This window comes from Anas acuta, chromosome 4 (genome assembly GCF_963932015.1).
Source record: "Anas acuta chromosome 4, bAnaAcu1.1, whole genome shotgun sequence".
Taxonomy (NCBI): Eukaryota; Metazoa; Chordata; class Aves; order Anseriformes; family Anatidae; genus Anas; species Anas acuta.
The window spans coordinates 68933855-68957666 of NC_088982.1; the positions used below are offsets into that span (position 1 = coordinate 68933855).

The 23812-nt window shown below is 41.9% G+C and overlaps 1 protein-coding gene across 1 annotated transcript; it reads right to left on the reverse strand.

Moving 5' to 3' along the window:
* EIF4E (eukaryotic translation initiation factor 4E) lies at positions 1 to 23178 on the reverse strand. The gene is made up of 7 exons (XM_068681784.1): positions 23077 to 23178; positions 14838 to 14944; positions 12544 to 12639; positions 10524 to 10587; positions 8540 to 8653; positions 5955 to 6094; positions 1 to 4531 (listed from the first exon to the last, which is right to left on the reverse strand). The coding sequence occupies exons 1-7, from the start codon at positions 23092 to 23094 to the stop codon at positions 4417 to 4419; spliced, it is 654 nt and encodes a 217-aa protein (XP_068537885.1). The 5' UTR covers positions 23095 to 23178; the 3' UTR covers positions 1 to 4416.
* Positions 23179 to 23812: the final 634 nt, after the last annotated feature.

A 23812-nucleotide genomic window follows, 5' to 3' on the forward strand; every position in this document is an offset into this window, starting at 1 on the left:
TTTTTGCTTGTTTTTTTTTTTTTACATTTAAGGCATCACACAAAACAAGTTAGTGCTGGGAAGCAAAACAATCATGTGCTCAGCCGCAATTCACATTTAACATTTAGCTCTGGACATCAGAATTTGCTTCACTCCAAGAACAGGAAGGCTGGGGAATCCCGTGGTCTTCTGGGGAAGCGCCAGGCACGAACAGAAACGACCACGGGTTTTGTTACACGGGAAGGGATTTAAGTGCTTATGAAAGGCTTTGCTGCAGAACTAGATTCCAGCAAACAAGTTCTGGTAGAACACAAAGCTTTTGGGGCTGAAGGGCAGTAATTCTGTTCAAGCAACTACACCGGAGGGCTCAAAATACATGATGATCAAAGTTAACAGCTTGTGCAGCTTTGAAATGGCAATGGAGAGGTTCAGCAGGTGCATCGATAGCTAAGGCAGGTTTGGTTCCACACTGCTTGCTAGTACGTTCTGCACTCCTGCTCACCAGGTCTAGGTGGGACAGATTCAAAATGAACTAGCTGGGTATAAACCCTTTACTTCTGATGTCATTTTCATTTGTTTCTCAACTGGCAGCTGAGAGATGGGGAGGAAGAAAGCACACAAGCATCAGCAGAAAACACCAAGTCACCTGAACAAAGTAAACTCTTGACACACAAAGTTCCCGAGCAAGCCAACACTTTGCTCCATGTGGAAAGGCACATGTTCTACACCTGAACTGTACTGCAAGACCCAATGAAATGCTAGTCAGAACTGTAGAAACCACTGCCTGTTCTCAAGAGGGCAATGGATTCACAGGGAAGTCATCTAAAACTTCAGGGGTAGGCAGTCCGGCAGCCCTATGGATTTAACTCGTAAGCTCAACCATGTTGGTTACTAATCCACAGTGCAGAATGTTCTTCAAAAAAATCTAGTTTTAAATCCATCAGGCCCAGACTTACACGTACAAGAGAAAATGCATGCCACTTTACTAACAATGCTTTTGCTTTTAGTAAGGGTCCCATGGAGTCCAGAATATGTTTCCAAGCCTTTCTGTAGGAAAAGGTAACATTACGTTGGATGGAAGTTTTGAGTTCAGCCTAAGGTTTGCTAAAAACTACCAGTTCAAACTCCCAGAATTTGGGCAGCTCATTAAAAATTAAGTTTTCTAAGCTACAGACAGCCTGAAACACAAGACAGTGACTGCACAGCTGGACAAGGGACAATGCAAAGCACTGCATGTTCCAAGACTTACAGTACACCCAGATGCTGTTAGTTCACACATTCCTCATCATCTGTCACCCCTTCTTCCCAGGCTATATTTTGGCACTTTCTTGCACCTCTTTGAGTACAGCAACAGTTTTTTCTTTCCTTGCTTTACTGGTTTTGTACCATATGAACACACTTCAGAACTGATGCTTCAGACATTTACTCTTCAGTCTCCTCAGGCTTACTGCAAGAAATTGACAATGGCTACCCATTTACTGAAAAGTTTAATGACATTAATGAACTTAAATGAACTTAAATGTTTACCACCTTTTTGTTTTATAAGCCTGTGGCTATTTTATTAATACACAGATGGGACAGCTCTCAGCTTTCTCCCACAGCATCCTGTAGAATACAAACGCCACTGTTATACTCAGAAGCACATTATGCAGCACAAAGCTATTTGCAAGTTTGAGAGAACAAGGTTCACGGTCATTTGTTTTTTCTGGCAAGAAGTCACAGGCATCGGTTAGATATTCGATAAAGCAAGTACGTAATTTAATTTCCACTTGAGTCTCCTAGAAACACAGCAGTTACTATCCGAGCAACCTCAAATCAACCTACTGCAAGGTTTCAAATCATGGTGCAAGTCAGCTGGCTGCTTAAACAGGCACAGGCTCAGAAACCTGAGGCCACACTGAGAATACAGTCAACCACCTTTCCAGATGAACAAAATGCAGCTACCCTGAACGATATTCCATTCAGCCTTGTAGTGAAATTAAACAAAAACAACACTCCATCCTTTTCTCAAGAGCACTTGGTTTGAACTCCCAAGTTCTTTACAGAAGGACAGCACTATCTACGTTTTTGAAATATGCTCTTTTTAGCAAGCCTGGCTACAGCGCTCCCAAATTACGTAGTGCTAGACAACCAGTTAGCTACAGCTAGACAATCCAATGTTACCACTCAGGAAACCAGGTCATCTTAACTTCTCCAAGCATACGAACATCACTGATTTAGGATGCATACTAGCTTATTAGGAAGTGTCAAAGCTATTTAAGTATTACTTAGCTTGAGGTTGATGATACAGAACAGAAATAGTTTACAGAAACGTTGAGCCTACTTTAATTGAAGAGATGACTCACTGGAGCAGTCAGTTGGAAGACAGGTAGGGCCTATGACAGCCTACAAATGGCCCTATTAAACAAACCCACCTTACTTAGCACTCCTGCAGAGTCAGGGCAGGCAACCAGTTACACCAGAACCCACAGAAACCAGCTTACAAACAGCCTAACAGCTCTGCACCTCCGACATCCAGCCTGGTTAGTGACCAATACTGAAGGCATAGTAGCATGAGATAGAGATAGCTACTCTAAGTGTTTCTTCGAAATAGATATAAGATATTCAGAAGCTAACATAATGCCTTTTTGGTATCACCTAATGCTCTACTTAACATATTTCTTAAAAAACGTGCAAGAGAGTGTTTAAGTCTATCTATGCAAGTAGAAACACTGTTCAGTGCCTTAATCAGAGGCAGATTTAAAAGCCTGATTAAACTAAAGCTTCATTACCGCAGTGACTAAACTTGCTCTGAGTTATCACTTAAAGACCAAAAAAACTCAAACGCACCTGCTTTTAACTAGAGAGCTACATAGCCCTGGCAAGATCCTAAAGGACTAAGAATTAGGATATTAACAACAGCATCAATTTGCTGTATCCTCTACTTTTATATAGAAAAAGCTTCTTACACTGTACTCAAAACAGAAAGTTAACACAATGTTCTCCTCCAAAATTTCCCCCTAATGCTGCATGTCAAACAAACCTACGTCTCCCGTGGGATCTTTCAGACCAACAAAAGCTTTGTTTCATAGCAAGACACGCGCAATAGCAAACTACCTAGTGCCTCATACTTCTGCTCTGCAGCCACGTCTCTACCTTGTGCGCTTTGCTTGTACTTCATCTCCTTAGAGTCATTCACTTCAGTGCTTTTAGTGTAGTTACCACCTGCACCCAAACGGCCAAGTACCTTCAAACTCCTTGGTACGCACCAAAGTCAAACAGCACAAGCCATGATCAGTTAGACCAACCACTAAGAAAAAACAGTAGCCACATCAATATCATTCCACTTTCGTTTAGGGTGCTACCTAAGATTTATTAAGTTTCAATAAACTATAGCTCCAGACTCATCTTTCTTGGAAGACACTACAATAGAAGCCACAGCAGAGACCGCCTTGTCACAAGAAGTACAAATACTTGCTGTACAGATGGAGGAAAAAAAAGGACAAATCTAGTTGTCAAAAAGACAATTCACTGTACACATTTTATTTACAGTTTTGTACACTGTCTTAATATGAATGGGACCGCTTTTCTACTTGAGCCATTTTAACCAAAGCAAAATAACCTAAGTAATACAAAGTGTTAAAATACAGCATAAGATACAAAAACAGACATACTATTTCTAGTAAGGAATGTAAATTATGGTGTTACAATAAAAAAATCCACAATTATGTTTAGGAAATCACACAAACAGATCACTGATTTGACTGAAATGCATCAATTTGTATCAAAGCTTTGATGTTACAAAAAAAAACAAAAATTACCAAAGAATGCAAAAAATTAATGTTTATTCCACCTTTGTCATATTCCCAGATTCTTCACCAATGTTACATGAGCAAAAACAACTGAAATCAAAATATCACTAATGTTATCAAATAGGGAAAACAAATAAATTAATCTAGCAGCCATCAGCATAGGTTACAGCAAAAGTGATGCTGTATAAAAAAATGCTAGAAAACTGTATGCACCATACTCTTTTCCAAACCAGCAAAATGTTACTGCATACAATGCAAATGTAAAACAGAGTAATTTCCTGCAGGTACAGAAATGCAACTTGTCTGAATACTGTGGATAAACAAATGTGTTTTTGTTTTTTTTTTTTTTGTAATAATGTTTCTACCAAGCTATCACAGAGTGGGCCAGGAAAAACATTTATGACTCAGGGGGGTGAAGTGTACTAAAATTCTGATTGGTAATGGTTACTTCAGCCAAAATAGAAAAAAATTGAACACAGAAGTACAAGACAAAGGCGAATGAGACTCCTCACAAATCTTAGCAACATTTAGATGGAAATCAAATTTAAATGTAGTCCACTCTGCTTTTGAAGAGGCTTTGGTTCAGCTCCCAAATCTCGATTGCTTGACGCAGTCTCCTATGAAAGAATACTCAGAAGGTGTCTTCTTAAACAACAAACCTATTTTTAGTGGTGGAGCCGCTCTTAGTAGCTGTGTCTGCATGGGACTGGTAACCAATCACTATCTTTGGAGGAAGTCCTAATCTTTCCTTGTATACTCTCCTGGAGAACAGAAACAGAACAACAGTTTACACACAATTCTTAGGAAGGAATTAGTAACAGGACACCTGCTTTTAACATCTGCTGATGCTTCCATGAGAAAATAGTTGCCTATTTAGAATCATTTTCTCAGGTATAAAGACTTTCAACAGAATTTTTCTTTCTAGCTTGTTCCATCAAAAAAATCAGCTTACAGTTCTGTATGAACAATAACTTACCATACAAGTTAGGACAAGCTCTTGTCAAAAGAAATATACTACATAAATATCAAGCACAGGGATTCTGCTGCATTTATGTGAATCAAGCCATAATCCCCCACGCACATGCAAAAGAGCTATGAAAAAGTCAAGGCCCACAGTTCCAGAGGTGATAAAGTAACCTAAACCAAATTAAAAAGCAATTCCATGGAACACAGTTTTTTTTACCAGTACACATATCACTTAAACAGACTTGCTGTCTTTTCTTTAACTACCTGGAGAAAGCAGGAACCCGCCTCCAGTTCATTACAGCACTGTCATGGGCAGCTACCCAACAAGAGCTCGAGGAAAAAGCTCATCTTGGATCTTCTGACTTCAGAGACAGAGGTAGCAGTAGCCCCTTACACACTGTGTTGCTTAGAAAAGAGTAAGAGATGCAAGCTACTAATGGCTCTAGGTTGCAAGCTCTGACTAAACCAGTCTGCAGCTGAACGGGCTTGTTCTAACAAAATTGTACACTAAGTTAATTCTTTTAACTTACCCTGATCATAATGGGGCAGTTTACAGAACCATAACCTACTCCAATTTTAACTGTTAAATAAAAGCTTGATGTAGGGTCTTTGGCGATGTAACAGCAGGTAGCGGACTGCGTAGCTTCAAGTCTGGGTCAGTTTACAAAAATCTCAACTTTTGCAGTTAGTTCTCTAACAGAGGTATCTTAGCTGTTTTGTTAGTCATTAATGCCATTCTGAAGTGCGCTCTGATAACCTTACATCAAACCTAGCAGATATTTTCTACCAGCACAAGATGCGTACCACAGTAGTTTGTCTGTTGTTAATATTGTTAATCACCTTTCATGTCTGAATAAGACTGTAGTGCCATTAAATTGTCGCTGTTAGCCACTACATGCTGCAATAGAATCTACACTACTTCCAGACACTACTTATGATGAAAACAAAAATATTCTGAAACAAAAATATTCTGCTAAGATTTGTGTTCAATTCTTGATCATTTCTCAGCTACAGCAAACAGAGTACAGCTGTGCAACGAAGTTCCTATGTAAGCCCATAAAAACTACAGAAAGCAAGCAATTTTGTACTGAGGTACTTGAATTTGGAATACAGCTCTGCTCAGATTACATTTGCCAAAAGCACACATTTAACCAAGTTAACTGGCTTTAAACGCGTCTTGAATGAACGTGAAGCAACAAGGCAAATGGCATTACTTACCCTATATGCGTAACAGCATCCCTGTTTTCACATTCAGTTGTCCATATTGCTATTTTATCACCCTTAGTTCTAACATTAACAACAGCACCGCATACATCATCGCTGTAGTCATCAAATGACTCCCCAATAAGGCACAGCAGCTACAAAATAAAGATTAACCATTAAAGCAGCAGTCCGAAGTCGGAATCCCACTTCACAGACAAAACACTGTGTACAAGAAGGACTGGGAGGAATATTTTTTACTGCTCATAGCCCCGTGCCATGGAACAATGAGCTTCTAATTATCAGAGTATCATATTAAAATTTCAAGCATTACAAGCGATTGTTAACTGAGTTGCAGTAGGGTATCCCCCTCAAGTTTCTCTCCTGTCCTGACAGCTGCAAGTTCCGGCAGATGATCATTTATGTCTCCCACTCTCCCGATCCAAAAACATGAAGAATTAAAGGAATATAATCTTCTTTCTAAAGTACACTTGACACACAGGTAGACAAATCTCAAGTTTTAGTAGTTTACACTCATTACCTGGGAAGAACCTGTGTAAAACTATTTGGGCAATGTGGCAGCTATACAAGATCCAACTTCAATTCTGAAAGGTATCAATTCAAAGGCAAATCAGACACCACTTTTCATCGAAGTTGCAATCGGATGTAGCATTATTTCCTATCAACACACTGCAGAAGCTTCAGAGCTCCCACAGACTCTGAAGTGGCTATCAGTCATTGCGAACAGCATAGTGCACATGCAACAACACAAGCATATGAATTACACAAGGATATCCCCACAGATTTCTAATGGCAAAGTTTGGAAACAGCAAAAGCGGTAACACCTCAGGAACCTCAGATTAAGCTATGTCACTATACCACTGTCAAAGTGATGCTTAAAGTTTTCACCTTTCAGATCATACAACAAGCAATTTTTAGATATTCAAAGCTGAACCTCTTGTAGTTATCCTTCTGAAGTATTCATCGCCAAACGAATACTTGTTTGCTTCACTTGCACATTACATTCAGTATTCTGCCATTACATTAATTTTCTAGAATTGCTTATGACATTTGGAAATCCAACACTCTTGCAACACGTTGAACAAAGCAGGTCTTTCAGCACCCCTGAGCTGCAAGGGCTGACTTCATCGAGGCAACAGAAAGTTACGTTTAACTACACACACTTCAAATGTTACACCCAACTGCAGCATGCACATCGTCACTGAGTAATGAAAGCTGTAAATGTTTAAGGCTAAACCACTCATAAACATTCAAAAATACTGATCAACAGCCTTGGCAGGTATGTAAGCAAAGATGACCACCACACTGAATAAGCACTACAGTCAAGGACATTTTTCAGAAATGCTATACAAGCGGGAAAGTCTTCAAGTCATGTTTAGTTTACAGTTAATGGTAAAGATTCTTAGATTTTAATAAAAATTTGTTCCAGAAGGAAGCAACTTTGATTTTTATTGGAGATAGTTGTAAATAGTTAATAGAATTTAGAAGTGACAGGATTGTTTTAGAGCATTAATCAGTCACCTGGCTATTTGGGCTGTGCCATTACTTGTCAGAACACAAAAAGCAAAGCCTAAGCTTATACAGACTGTATGTTTCCAATCCACGTGAGGTGGCTTTGATGAGTCAGAAGGGCCCACACATATTCAGGTGGAAAGCCCAAATGCACAAATGCCCAAGTCTTGTCTACTCGGGTAGACAGTGCCCACAGTCTGTCATCCTTTCCTGAAATCACAATTACAGTGACTAGAAATATCCTAAAAGCTCCTGTATTTGCACATCTTTGCTTTGATCCTGAAGGCCATTCTTTCCTGTCAAGAGGCAGAATGCTTTCCTCTCAAACAAGCAGGGAATAATAACAATAAAAAAAAAAAAAGCTAATTTTATGAAATTGCTTTGCATTACACTGCCTGTAAGAGACGCCCCTAGAACTCAGACCTTATTAGTATCTTTTAGACTACTCTTAGCTGTTTCCTAGATAGCACAGTTGTATTCTTTTCCACAGTACACCTACTGCAACCCATATCATCTCTAGAAATAGATTTAATTTCCAAAAAAAAAATCTACCCCAAAACAGATAGTAGCAATGGAAAAAAAGTACTTTTACAGTATACAAGAAGATTTTGCTATTCCTTCTTACCTTAGTGTTAGGACAAGTACAGAATGAAGAAAAAACAAATCTGAAACTAGTTTCAGCAAAACCAAAACCTGGAAACCATCCCCTTGTAAGAGTATTTGTAAAACAAACCATTATCCTTGAGCAGTTAAAATAAATTTGGGATTCACATTCAAGACAAAGTATTACTGATAGCTCTGCAAATACATCTAGGATACTCTGCAGGAAAAAGTTAGTACAATCACCCTTATCACTGCCCTTTGCAAGAAAGTATTCAATAACATACCACTACATTGAGCATCAATTGGAAAAATCATGCTTCATGTACAGCCTGTCAATAAAATACAGCCTGCATGTGGATGCTCTGCTGGCAGGAAATTCAAAGTTCATAGTGGGGTACAGCAATAACAGAGCACTTAAAGTGTTAACTATAAACAAAAGTTGTGACTTTTGAGGCCATAATGCTTACTGTCTCTAGCCAGAAGCGATCAAGGTCACTTCGTCTCTGCTGCTTGGTTAGTGTAATTAGCCATCGGCCTCCTCGCTTGTTTTTTTCATCTTCCCACATGGGTTCAATGCCATCCTGCAAATAACAGTCACAAGTTACATCAGATTTGGTTTGTATTTTTCATCAGGAATAACCAAAAGACCAGTGATAACTGAAACTGCACCAGAAGAGAAGATGTGTATAGTTTAAGATTACATCCCTGTCCAAAAACAGTCTCATACCAATACCAAAGCTCCACAACAGCTTTAAAAGTACACTTTCTCTACTGATTTCTTTTTGTTTGTTTCTACAGGAGATTCACAGCTCATGCAGAAGTTTGCAGAAGGAAACTGTGGGAACAGGCAAAGTCAAACACTCACTTTGTCCTCTCTGAAACCAGATAAAATTAGCAGCTACATTCTGTAGTCCTTATTTTAAATCTTGGACTCGGTGCAACATTGGCCAAGTGCTTGACTTACGTGATGATTACTTTGCTGAAAGATACCCTGGCAGGCTATCTCAGTGACTTCCTGCATACACAGGCTGGGAATAAGAGGGCTTTAATTGCTAGGAGCACAAAAACCAGCAGACCATTTAGAAGCAGGTCGCAGTCTCATTCATGCTTTACCAATGGCCCTGCACTGAATTTAACGACTCTGGATGCAGCGCTCCAGCAAAGCAGCTGGTTGCCACTCCCACACCAGCAGCTACACTGCTCTTCAGGAAAGTTAGTCATGAAAAAAGAAGGTAAATGTCTAGACAGAAATTCAGATAAGAAGTGGCTATTGAGAGCTGCACATCAGTTAAGCGTTCAGCATACAGGATGGAGCGCTGCCAGTTCACTTTCTCAAATTTAACACCCTCGCTGGCAGCTGCAGAGCTCAAACTTCATCACCTTTAAGGGGAGCTCTTATGAGGTCACGATTGAAGGACAACAGCAGATCACTCAGAAGCCCACAACAGCTGCCAATTTTATACCTTTTCCACACACTTGTTAATAATTAAGTTTTTGCTGATAATATGCAAACAGAATAGATGCACATAAAGACAAGTTTAGGATTCTGATAAAAACATAAACCGTGGGCCCTGCAGACGGGTCATGCTTAACATTTACCAGTAACATTTCTCAGTCACCAAAACCACTGTTACCTCCCAAACCCAAGCATCACCATCTCTTCCATGCCTCAAGCTGCTGGGATTTACAAACTGCATACAGCCTAATGAGGAGGCCCAGCCAGTGGCTGTGTTTCATAAGGAAAGGAGGAACGAGGCATCAGTACTTACAGGATCATTTACGTATCGGAATCCAGAAAGGAAGCTGTACGTTAGAAGCACTCGGTAGAGATTAGGATTTAATTTAGAGCTCCAGATAAAATGCCCGCTCCAGACAAGAGGAGGGATTTCACGCGTAATTTCTCCTCAGCATTTCCTATTGCTAGCTTGAACACTGTCAGGATGCTTTAACTGCCAGCCTCATGCACAATTTTCTGTTTCATGCCTAAGGAGTATGGCATTTAACTGGTGCTGTGAACATTAATTATAGGAATATTGTGCACCTGGCTGGTAGGGTGCATGCAGAATACCGTAGAACATTGCGATCTTGCATAGAGCTCACACATCTTAACTCATTTCACGTGACATTAACTGACAGAGTTGGAAAATCCTTCCACATCATATAAACTGAGACTTAATTATTCACACAAACAAACCTAGAGACAAACATAGCTGCAGATTAAAAAGTCTTTATGTTAAATGTTGAAGGAATTACTTGCGTTTTCAGAACCACTGACTAGCCATCTGATTTTCACAGGGCATATGTTTGAGACTTCCTGAAAATTGACACTTCCAGGACATCTCCAACTATGTTCCTATGTGTCTGAAGTGAAACATTTGAACAGTGTATTGCTTAATTGTGAAACTATTGATCAACATCCACAACTGAAGAAAAAATGGTTAGCAAGCATACCTTAAAGAGCGAGTAGTCACAACCAGGCATTAAATTACTAGAGAGCTGGATATGGTTGTATAAACTATTGGAAGGGAAAAAAAAAGCAGGATTAAAAAATAAGCATTACTTTAAAATACAAAATTTTAAAAAGAAATTAATACACAGGACGATAAAATACAAGAATTAAACATCATTATAGTTATTTCAGAAGCAACTCTATTACCTGAGTAGTTTTCAGCAGTACAAAAGCATTAGCTCTAACATGTTCTGGGCTTACAGAAGCAGAATGGAACCTGGTTTATCACCACTTGCTGGGTTCTTAGACCTTAGTATTTTCCAGAAGTACCATTCCTTCTTCTAAACGTCCTTCTGACGATTATTAGAAGCTTAACTCACTGAACTTTCATGGCAACAAAGAAAGTTCTGTGTGCGTGTGTATCCTATCCCCATACATGAAATAAGGGTAACAATGCACACTTCTAAGGCTACTCTCTCTGCAGAGTTATTAAGATGAACATTCAACTTGATCTTATTTGCTACAGTACTCTGTGGTTGAAGAATGGAGGTCTGAAAGTACAAATTGAAATAATTCGGAAGGCAAGAACAGGTGACTGAATGAACAAACCAAAGGATACTCAAAATTAAATTCACAGCTATACAACTCAGAGCAAAAAGGCCAAAAGGGCACACAGTCTCTTCTTCTAGCAATGAGTGGAATGCTTTTGTTTCCTGCACTGTTAAGGTCTGCCTTCAGAAAAAGGCTCGTGCACATCACAGTAGATTTCAGTCCAAGACCAACTAACATTCAGTCATGGTCCAGTGCTAGAAAGGAAACTAATTACTGGGATACCCTAACAACTAGGAATCAGGCACAGGAATTTAAAGAACAACTTAGGGATTTACCAGCTTTCCTCCTAAGCTCACATTAACCTTAATTTCTCCCCAAAACAACACCCCTACTTCCCAGTCTGACCGCTAGGGAGGCATAAATTCTCAGCTGCTGCTGACTTTACACCTAGAACAGAGATACCTAAAACCTTAATTTTCCAGACCAGTCTTGATTATGACCTCAAAAACGTACCCCTAACCAACTTTACTGATGAACTTAATCTGACCTCTCATCACATACCCTGCAAACTACCATTTACACAACCTTTAGCCTCCCCCACAGCAGGAATGCACAAGCTGGTTGCAAGAACAGAATCCCACTGCTCTCCCGCAGACTACACTGATAAATACTTGTTCAGCATCTTCATCTGTTTCTTCCCTGATGGTGCTAATTTCACTGATGAGTTTAATTATACCAAACTTTGAGACACCCTCTCTCACTTACTGATGGCGTCTGAAAGAACATACGCAACAAAAACCTTAGGAACCCTAACACTCAAGGTAGCATGCAGCACCTAACAAAGACAGAGCACGTAGTAAATTTTTTCTGTTCTCAGTCTCATGCCACTTTACACAGATTTTTTTCCCCATATTCCATCATTTCAGAAGGCAACACCTTCCAAGTCAGCCACCTGAATTTAACTGAAGCGTTTGGAAAGCACAGTGCTCCCTTCACAGGCTTTGTTCTTGTTCTTTGAGCCTATCTAATTGTTTCTGCAGACTTGCAATTCAGAATGAAAGTAGCTTCTTCTTTAACCTCTAATAAAGTTCTTTCAAGGATGCCATTAATTTTCAGTCTTCCAAGCACTATGCTCCAGATTCAGAAACTCTTGCACATCTGAAGTGAGCAAGCTATGAGAATTTAATGAGAGTTTACAAATTCATGTTAGTGTGTAGAAAATCATATTTGTGTATTATTTACATCACATATACCAGGTGTGAGCGGTGTTATCAGCAGAACAAAGTGCATCAAATACAAAGGAATTCTCCAACTTAATTCAAAGACCCCACCTTCAACTTTGTAAACAAATTTCAGACTGTATCCGAGGAACTGTAGTTAATGGAGTACTTTTCTTTTCATGTTTTGACTCTGGTATAAAACTTTGCTAATGTATGCCAGCAGTGTGCAGATTGCAAAACCTTTACTTACGCCCAGAAGTCTTCAACAGTATCAAACTTTGAGATCAGACGAAGATTTGCTTGCCAAGTTTTGCTCTTGTCATTTTTAAAGAACCAGAGTGCCCATCTAAAGGGGAAAAGAATATAAAAAAAATTAGCATCTAGAAATTTGAGCACCTTACAAATAAAGTTCAGTATTGTGCATCACTATATGCAAATCTCAACAGACTAGCGTGGAAGCCAATTTTCATCAATAAGCTACATGAAAAACCTCAGTTCTCAAATCTAACTCTGCAAGTCAACAGTATTTGTGTTCAAGATACAAGAATCGTGGGAGAATTGATTATTCCCGTTCAGGTATGTACTTAAATACCTTTGGATCATTTCTATGACTCAGCTTCAAAGCCACAGATGATTCTCCTCATCACCACTGGTTAACTACAGTCTCCTACCACAAATAACCAATTATGATCTCAACCACCATCAACTAGTCAAACTAGGAACACAGCTCCCTTTCCCATAATTTCTTTAGGGAAGTTCCAAAACATAATTTTAATAATTCCATAGTTTTAAATATGACACGAAAGTTTCCCAAGCATTCCAAATACTAGGAGAGGAAGCTGCTTTGAGCTTGTTGCTAACGGCAACCATCTGTACAAAATCACTAACTTTAAATCTGAACTCCTGAAATAGAGCTATAGACACGAAGATTAAATTAAATTTTCCACTCCATTTTCTTCAACATCATCTCCACTGAGTACAACACACAGCATAAACTGAACCCTTACACTCGAAGATGTTATTTAAGAATCTAAACAGCATTGTCTGAAATGCTGGAAGAGGATATCTGAAGAGGCATTTAATAAAACAGGTTTATTTTTCATTTTGATCATTTCAGTAGTCTTGAGCTCACTCAAGTTAGCACTAGAGTGGATTTATCTTCCCAGAGTACTCCTGAAGTCACCTGCTGTCAGTCTGTTGTTTTGTGGCCTTTCCTGACACTTCAAACCTTGTTTTGGAAATTTACCCTTTTCTAGTAATAGCCCCGTGACCGCTTCCAAGAGAGTGTCAGCAACAATTTAAGCAAAGCATTTACAGGAAAAAGAGGAAGGATAAAAGCAGAGAGGAGAAAATAAGGGGAAAATGAAATGCACGTAGCACAGCATGATTCTCCGTGTTTGTTCAACACTTACAGGAGAGAAAAGAGTAAAGGGGCCACTTGGCAGCATGCTCAGTTCGGGGCAGCACTTATCAACAGTAAGTGCTGAGGACTCCCCAGCTCTGCAGCTCACTGCAGTTTGGGGAAAAACTACCTCCTAGCTGCTCTGCTTGAAGCGTATGCATCCTGCTGGAGTCGCTTCTGCGCACATTTAAAGGAATTCACCCTGCTGAGCTTAAGATTGCTTTCCTGCAGGAAGTTAGTCTTGCTTTCCTGCAGGAAGTTAGTCCAAGCGCAGGTTTATCAAGAAGTTTTGTACTTGAGAAGTCCTCACTGTCTCTACAGCAAAGTCATAAAGCAGTAGCAGCTTACTAATTTAAGAAGCACCTATTTTTGCATGCTGCACACAGAATTTAGTAAGGAGGGCTTAGGATTTTCAGCATCTTTACTTTCAACTGCTGCTCCACGTCTTCCTCGTTAAAGAAGAGAATTCAAGCACCTTGCAGCTTTCTCTTAATGAGACTTTGACACAAACGCATGCATGACTACTCCGCAGGGTTTCTTCTGCTGTGCTTCCTACAGGTAATGACATTGTAACTGCAGACACCAACCACCCAGATGATCCAAGTCTAATAATAAGCTCTTAGGCTGACTCACTTTCTACAACTTCCTGTTCTAAATGAGAGAAAAGTCGTAAGATACAAAGAAGTAAGCCCAAGAAGAAATATGAGAAGCCTTTACAACTGCACCTTAATTGCCAGAAGTATGAGGCAGAACAGAAGGACCTTCAGTTCTGCTCAGCAATAACTTCATCTCAGGCAGCAGCTTCTTAAAACATCAGACGACAAAAGCAACAAAATCTCCGCTTGCCTCCGCCTAAATGGGATGCCTGTACTCTCTCATTACCTGTCTGCAGAAGTTCCTTGCTGCAGTATGAAAACTTGGAAAAGATTTCAACTTCCATGACAACACTCTGAAAAGTGTTAAAAGCTCTAAATTCAAACAGGATCAGATTACATTTTCTCTACACCCTCATTCATTGCAAAGATCTTCAGAACACACTCAAAATGCTGCTAGAAAACAAATAAGGTAAATAAGACATTTGGAAAGCCACAGGCATTCTTCCATCTTTGGCAAGTTTTCCATCATGCTTCTGTACTATTTACCTGTTTTGTAGTGGATGCTTAATATACTGTTCAGGGCTGGCAACCTCCTGGGTAGGTGCTGGCTCGGTTTTTTCCTCTTCTGAAGGCTGAGGGTTGGGAGTGGTTTCCTGTTTGAAGAAAGGAGATTAATAAGTCCCTTCTCAATTTTTATTGAGGTACCTCAGCTCTTTCAAGTAACTTTAAGATGCTGAAGCTAAAAATTCCCTCTAATTCATCTCAGGCTGGGGGGGACAAATCACACCACAGCAGCAGAATTTGCATCCCTTTATTCTTTGCCATCTGAACGGGTCCAATAATACTAGCTGCACGAATTCACACTCTGCTCTGCATTGACTTGCTTCCTACACCATCCGTTTCCATCTCTGTTTACTTACCACACTTAGCACTGTCTCAAATTGAGAGAAGTTATTTCAGGAATACACATTACAGCACGTTATATAGAATATGCGCCTCTAAATTCATTCCCAGAACAATCATGTTTCAGAATGAAAATGTGAATTTTCGGTTCAGACAAAGCATCACTGGAAACAGACATGCAGTCCTCGCTTATTTAGAAAAAAAATGTTATTACAAGTCTGAGACATGACCAGAACTTTAAGGTCTGAAATCAGGTACCATACAAAACAGTAAGTAACTACCTTTATTTCAGTATCACTGCTAACAAGGCTTCAGGCACCAAACATACGTGTTTGAACTATTAGCTCTCGAATGTCAAACTGCAATTTAATTACACATATGGTTTACCACAGATGAGGCGGATTCCATGCATTATTTTCTCAAATCTCCAGAGAGTACGAGAGATGTCAAATATACTTTAACACAAAGAAGTGAAATAATATATTCCCTCTGCATGTGAAACCCCTCAAGCTTGTCACTCGAGAAACCACTGTGTCAGGTCTGAAATTCTAATGCCGTTCCTTCAGAGCAGGAACAAAGCATTTTTGTGAGGCCAATGCTCCCCCAGTTACTGCCACCTCTCCCTGATCCGCAGTCCCTACTAGAATAGTGCCGACCAGAAATGAGGAATAAAGCTCATTTCCTACAGCTACCAGGAAAAAAAAGCATGTTGGTATATGTAAATATAAACCATAATAACTACAGCAGGTCCCAAGACTCTGGACATCCCTTAGAGCAGCGATGCAGAAGTAGTACTTAAAACTGAACTTAATCTTTGTGGTCTTAAAAGAATAAAGCAGCGCACGAGTGGATTAAGGAAATCAGCGGATTAAGTTAGTCATCTAATTAAGGGAGCAATTTCCAGTTTATCATCACCGAAGCTGCTGAAAAGTGGAATGGGTTTCCAGTGATAACAACCAGCACTTCTTAACCTCCACGGGACCAGTTGGCAAACTCCTCAGGTCACATCTAGAGATCTGGCTTAACACGGATTTTCCTTCCATTATCAACAGACCAAGTGCCGTTCATGAAGCACGTTTTGCTTCAGAGAAATTACACTGCTAGGCTCGGGAAAGAAAACCCAAACACGCTTAGTTTAACTAGCGGAGATCACAGTGCAAAAGCTAAACATAGTTTCTGCCAGATTTGAGAATGCCTTCATACACCCCCATGCTCACAGTGAGAAGACTGAAACAAGAAGGCCTACGAGGGGCAGCGACAATTAGGATACTGCTTTGATTCACTCAGTGCAAGGGGCAGGTAGTAATGTTTCCTGCCTCTCCCGAGAAGAAATGCTTCCTCAAGATCCCCTAATGAGAGCCATCACTGACAAACCCACAGACGCACGGTGTTAAGCAATCCGTCAAATCTCCTTCAGTGTTATAAAAAACTAAACAGCTCTTAAAAAAATATTGTCAGCAAGTGCTTCAAATTTTATCTAAATAAAATTTCCAGCATTAGCCCCATTTATTTTAATTTGATGCAATCAGATAGACACCTTCTCCCTTAAGCACACAAGGGATGGTTAATGCTCAGAGGCTGTCAAATACATCTAAGAGGTATTTCAGTATCTCCCTTTTGGTTACAGTTTTCTTTATGCTGGAAGAGGTGAAGACATACAAGTAACTACAATTGCAGTGCTGCCCCATCTGCAACTTAGAAAAGTTATTGAAAACAGATGTGTAAATAAAAAAAATAATCAGAAAAATCTTACTGGTGTTTTAGAAGTAAACTAAACACAGGATTTTGTGATAGTGCTTGTTTTCATTCACAGTGTGACTTCTAATATTTAGGATTGATTTAGAAGTGCTATTGCACTGAAGATTTACATCCCAAGGACTCTGACAGATGCAGAGCATCTTCACAAAAATGCTGTCAGTTGAGAATCTCATTCACATTTGCTGAGCCAAGAGCTGTCACCATACAAAGGGTGGATCCTAATGTCTCCCTGGTCACTCCTCCAGAAGTACAACAATGTAACTGAAAGAATCGATAAAAAACTATCACTATTTATATGTTATTAGCCCTGCACGTGCTCAATTTCACATTTGAAATTTTGATTTTGAGATTTGTTGTAGCACCTGCAGACAACACAAGAACCTGACAAGCCCCAGCGCCTGCCCCGTGTACTGATGGCCACCTTTCACAGGTGAACATCTCAGGCTCTTGCCCCAAATCAGCACCTGACAGCTTGCTGCCACAGCTCAGGATTAGACAGCTCCGCTCAAGAACAGAGCCAGCCGGAGGAGGAATTTTTCGGGACCAGGCTGCCCGCTGAGGATAGGCACAGCTGCACACACCATCAACTCGGGAACAGGTGGGAAGCTGCAAGCAGAGCTTTCTGCCACAACGCTGCTTTCTGCTTGGTCCCAGGCAGGAGCTTAAAGCAGCTAATTCGTGCCACCATTTATTTCCCTGTGCTGTCAATTGAAAACAATTTTTAGCTATTTAACTATCCCAGCTCCCACGTCTTTTCATCTTGCATTTATCTCGCCATTCTGACCAGACAGAAATATTTGTACAGCATTTCCCATTAATCAAATACAATGCGATGCAACTTCACTAACTGGCAAAGTTTCTTCCTTGCGCCCAACCTCTTTCCAGGCACTGAAATTCAACAGCAAGCCCCAAGCAAGCACCTAACACACATTTCCAGTGATTCCGTGGATACAGCATCACTTAAAGTTATGCCACATACATTTTTAACAACACGCACCTTGAAATCCTGCAGCTGCTACACTACTAACTTAAAGCCAGACCGCCTCCACCAGCAGTTTCTGGACTTCCAGATTAAAATTTATTCGTAATATTTTGCTCTTGCTCATACCCAACGCATCCTTTAGCCTAAAATTGACTTTGCGTCTGCCATTAAGCTAAGCTGTCACTGGGTTTGCTGCTTTTAAAGCAGACGTAATAAACCAGGTAGCATTACCAGCCCAACTGGAAAGCTTCACGGGGCCAACCCTGCTCCTCACACACACCACAGCACGTAATTACGAGTGACATTTATTCACTACCCACATGCTTTTTGATGTAGGAATGAGCCTGCAGAAGTCTGTGAAACATTCGCCTACTCAGCATTTACTGACTGTGCGCATCTGCACGTTACTTGCCTTGACACTTGTGGCTTTAATTGGCGTTACTCAGCCCTTCTCCGCGGCGCGTAATGACCGACATATCCGAGGAAGGCGTGCGTGCCACGGGGACAGGAAGGGAGGACAACTTACAGTAAATGCTGCTTAATCAGGTTGGGCTATTTAAGAGAATCGACCAGCTCTGCCAGGTCTCACCCAGCGTTTCCAGGTGCTGCCCAGACCTCATTCTGCTCCTGTAATGACCTACAGTTGGTCAGGAAGTCCAGTTAGAAGAGATGTTTGTGTCCCAGCAGGATGCCACCTCACACTGCTGGGCATTCCTGCTGAAAGTTAAGAGGATTCAGCTTGTGGAAGAAGCCTGTGAAGTTTCCTTGCATTAAACCAAGCTCAGTTACATCCACCTCCTTGTTTAGGGTTCCCAGCAGAACAAGATAAATGCATGCTCCAGTCTAGGGCAAAAGCCTGTCAGTTATCTCCTGGCGCTTACTGCAGATAGCTGCTACTCCACTGTGCTTAGGATAACAATCCACAAAGTACAAAACCAAAATCTATTTATTTATCTCAAATATCCTGGACAAAAAAAGGATTTAGGCCCACCTACAACTAAGTATGCGTCATAAGAAAACACAACATAAACTCTGTATTCTTACGAGCAACTGGAACTGAAGGACTGATACCCAACCCTTAGGATTTTTACCTCTGTGTATTCATTCCTGTGTGGCATGCGTATTACTAGATGGAAGAAAGGTACCAACAGCCACCTACTACCAATTAAGCACTGATAAATAGCTTTCCAGACACCAGGACAAATACATTTTAGGCATGACGTAACCAAGGCCTAATAGGGAGCACCTACCCTAACAGCATTCACTATTACTGACAACACCACAGATTTTTAGAAAGGCATTTGCTGTTAGAACACAAATTACGACGTGATTTTAACAGCAACATCCCACCAAATTAGAACAGAAACGCAACACGTGTACAGGAGGACAGGAACAAGAGACTGAAGTGGAAGAGCCACACGCTTCCTCCAGAGTTTGAAGGAGACATTTGTTTTTACAGAAAATATAATCTTGGCTTTTAAAAGAAGCAAAAGATAACAGCCCTTTTGACTTCTGAAACAGTGGTTACATAAAAGTTACTTAAAAGTGGTTACTTAAAAGTATCCATCAAATTTTCAACATTTAACTCACAATCTTAGGTCTGGAATTAGTCTAAAGGTTACACGGTGGATCAAAACATCTCAGTGTCTGTTTTTCTACCTGTATAAGAGGCTGCCCTTGTGCTGCCACATCGCGTGCCAGTCTGCATGCTGCTGCTGCCCTGGCTATTAATTTAAAGCTATTTAATAGCGTATGGCTGCTGAGGAGATCAGTCTTCAAGCACAAAAAGAAAAACAAAGTCCTGGACATATCACGGGTATGCCCGATTACTGTAAAGCATGAAACGTACACAAGCTACTTGGACAAACAGCAGTGGATATGAGAAAAACAGAGTGCTCTTTAAAAGATTATTCATTTGAACAACTGTTCTGCACATCTAGCAAAAAACCCTTTTAAAACGGTAAAACTTCACTGCCTTACATCCACTATGTAATAAATGACAAAGTGTCATTTGCAGGCGTTAAAAAACCACCTACAGCACACAGCACATTCACATCTGTAGACCACACTTGTAATATCTTTACAGCACAAACAATTTAAAACAGACTAGGTTTCAGGACTTTAGGAATGAGCGGCTACTTAGAGGTTTCTAGTTTAAAAATAGCTTTAAAAAAAAAGATTAATTTCATTGAGGAAAAAGTCATTAATTCCTTTTTAAAATCTGTATTTCCCTTTCACACTGTAGGCATATTACCAACATCCTGCAGCTGATTTCCCTCTGTCCCCTCAAAATTCACACTGATCTTCACAGAGCTGCTGAAGGGGTCACATTTTGTCATCGAAATTTCCCATGCCCTCCACACCTGCAGGCAGCCTCAGCAGAAGCAACACGATTCAGTCTCATATGCTATTTTTGTGTGTTCATTTCAAATAAGTTTGAAATTTCATATGCTCTGTGAAATACAGTTGTTCTTGAACGGCTTTCAGAAAAATGTTTTTCTTGGTTACAAACCATCTAACGCCCTCCTTCTTTTACAGTACTATAGGAAGCTTTGCATTCAGTCAGAAAGGGAATTTACAGTTAGGAAGTCAGCTTGTTACTGAAGCTCTCAGCGAGCACCCAAGACACATTTATCCTGCATTTCAGAAACATGCAGGAGTAAGTGTTCACTGTACTAAACCTGAATACTGCACTGATTTCAGCCACAGCAGGTCACTGACATTTCTTCAGCAGAAAGACCTGCTTAAGACTAAGTCTGAAGTTCAACCTGACCTGCATTTCCTTTACATACTGTCTGTCACTAATACAAAATAAATACCTTTCAGCATAAATTGTATTTCAGGAGCTATTTTGAACTTCCTAGAATGCCCAGGCTCTATGCCACTGTTTGTAACCCCTCAGAAGTCATATTATTTCGTTTAAAGACAGAGCGGGCTAGCTTTGAGCCCTGCCTATTGATGGTTAGTTGCACAAACAAGCACTTTTCAAGCTATCCGTAACTTGAGTTTCACCTGCATACCTTAGCCTTGAAACGGGGAACCAAGTTCGTAAGACCTGCACTTGCCCAGGTGTAAAGGTAACTGTCACAGAGCAAAGCAAACAAGCACGATGCCCACTTCCAGCACGAGTGATAAGGGATCGGGTGCTCCCACCCGAGTTACTTCCACGCAATTTATCCCCACTTGCAACTTAGCCTCTGCACGGCTACGTTTTAGAGTCACCTTTGGTAAACTGCTGTTTACTAAAGCGTTATTACTGGTTTTCTTGTTGACTTTGTGGACCTCTGCACGCTGTTATCTTATCACATTCAACCCCCAAAGGCTACAAATACAAGCACGCTAATAGGACACATTTCTGCATATTCTAGCAAATTAATCTGGAATCATCTTAAAAGAGCAACCACCTGGATAGCACAAGATAAGCTGACAGCCTTAACCTTTCAGTTTTGCAGAGGTCCAAGTTTTCCTTTCCTTGCACCCTGTGCAGTGGGTTTATATTTACCTAGAATAACCTTCCTGTTCTTCCCAACTTCCACGAAAGTCTTTACAGTACCCTAACCTCGATTCTCAATATTCCTAAATAGTTTCAATAGCTTTTCCAGCCTCTTAACTGGACATAAAATGCATGCTACATTTGAGAACACGCAAGTTCTATAAACATCACTGATTTGAGCAGGACCCTGCATTTAAAAAGAAATGCATCAATGAGTATTCTGCATTGGCAGAGACACATTTCACACTAGGGAAGCATCACACAGGGCTAAGAGGGACAGCTGATACTGCCCTTTTCTTTCACTCCCTAGCCTATTTTCCCCTTTAACTTAATTAGAGAATCGAGGTTACCTTGCAGTTGCACAGAATACTTCTTGCAATGACTTCTATCACGTTTGCTAAAAAAGACTTCTCTACAAACCTAGGTCCAGATTTTGAAGGTCTGCAAGAACGCTCCCTATGATCACAGGGTAATCAGATCCCTAAACACACACACACAACTGAAAATCACACAGGATTTATGCAACATCAAGCATCTATGATCTCAGTTACAATGTAGGTCTAACTTGAAGCGTAGGTAGGAGACTTGTGAGCCACCTGAAAGGATAATAAACAGAAATTATTTAAGTAAATTTGAAAATAAACAATTACGGCTGATATTTGTTTCTTTAAGTCGAGTATATTTTGAACAAAGCAGAATATTCAGAGGTGTTACGAAGTGTTTCCCTATCCTCTAATTTTACTGGGGCAGCACAGCAACTACTGCAGAATAAAGTGGATCTGGGGAAGCAAACTTGTTGGGAAACGGTTTGGTAAAATTAGTTATTTGGGGCTAGATAAGGCGCCGGGCCTGGTTTGATATATGATCAGGGGCTTGTGCAAAAATTAATGAATAGTTGAGAATAGTGAATAATGAACACAGTGTGGAGACAGGCTCCCAGGCCAAGAAGAGTCAAAGCCATGCCTTTAGTGCCACTTCAATTACTCAGGGCCACCAAACTCCCACCTGCCGAGCTCCCAGCTGGCACAAAGGCCCCGCTGACCCCGGGGTCGCGTTTTGGGCACACAACCAAGCGCTGGAGCCCGGCGGGCGAGCAGGGGAAGGGCGCTGCTGGCCACTTCACCCCCCCGCGGCGCGGCCTTGGCCAACTGTCAGGCCATTTACCAACACCGCGGCGCTTCCCTCTCCCTCGCGAGTAAAAACTGGGCGATTTTTATTTATTAAAGGCGAGAAAACCACGAGAACCAACCGGCCAGCGCGCAGCACCGCCTCCCTCACAAAAGATAGTGGATTTTTACACATGAACAGCAGGAGAAGAGCCCCCACCCCCCTCCCTCCACCCCCAGCTGCCCCCACCCCGGGGTGCTCACAGACAGCGGGGGGGGGACCCCGACTCGAAGCCCTCCCCCCTCAATCCCCGTCCCGCTGCCATGAGGGGCCGCCCGCCCTCCCGCCCGCCTCAACATGGCCACCCCCGCCGCGCCGCGTGAGCCGCCCGGCGCCGCCCGCGCCCCACAGCCCCGGGTGCCAGCGGGGCGAAGCGAGGACAACCAGGGGATGAGGAGAAAGAGGAGAAAGAGGGGGAGGAAGGCGAGGAGGAGGAGGATGAAGGAGGGGGGGGGGGAGGCGCGCGGCGGCGCAGCGCTCACCGGCTCCACGGTCGCCATCTTAGGTCGGTCCGGCCGCACCAGCGCCGCGGGGCGGGGAAGGGAAGGGAGGGGGGGGGGGGGGAGGAGGGAATCCGGCCATGCTATTGGCTGGCCGGCGTCACGTGGGCCCGGCGGCCGTTCAGGGGATGGGAGGGGAGGATGGCGCCGCCGGGCGCCGCGCGGTGGCTGATGGGAGTTGTAGGCGTGGGGAGAGGCGGCCCCCCGGGGCTGAGGGGGGGGAGGGATTTGGGAGCCCCCCGTGAGGCGGTCGCTGTCTCAAATCGCTGAGGGAAGGGCAGCTCGGTGCTCTGCATCGCCTGCTGCTCTTGTTCTGTGTGCCCCGGTTGTTCTGCGTGTTGTTTTGTGCTGCTTTTTGCTGCCCCACATGGATGCGCGGCAGCGTGGTGGGGCTCGCTGCATGGTCACTGCTGTTGGAGGAGACCTCCGGGATCTGCTCCAACCGTCCCCTACCACCAATAATATCACCTACCACCAATAATATCACCCACCACCAATGTCACCATGTCCCCAAGCACCACGTCCAACCTCCCCTTGAACACCCCCAGGGACGGTGACCCCACCACCTCCCCAGACAACCCGTCCCAACGCCTGAGTGCTCCTTCTGAGGAGAAATATCTCCTCATTGCCAACCCAAACCTCCCCCAGCACAACTTGAGGCTGTTCCCTCCAGTCTCATCACTACTTATCTGTGAGAGGAGGCCGAGGTGTGCTGGAG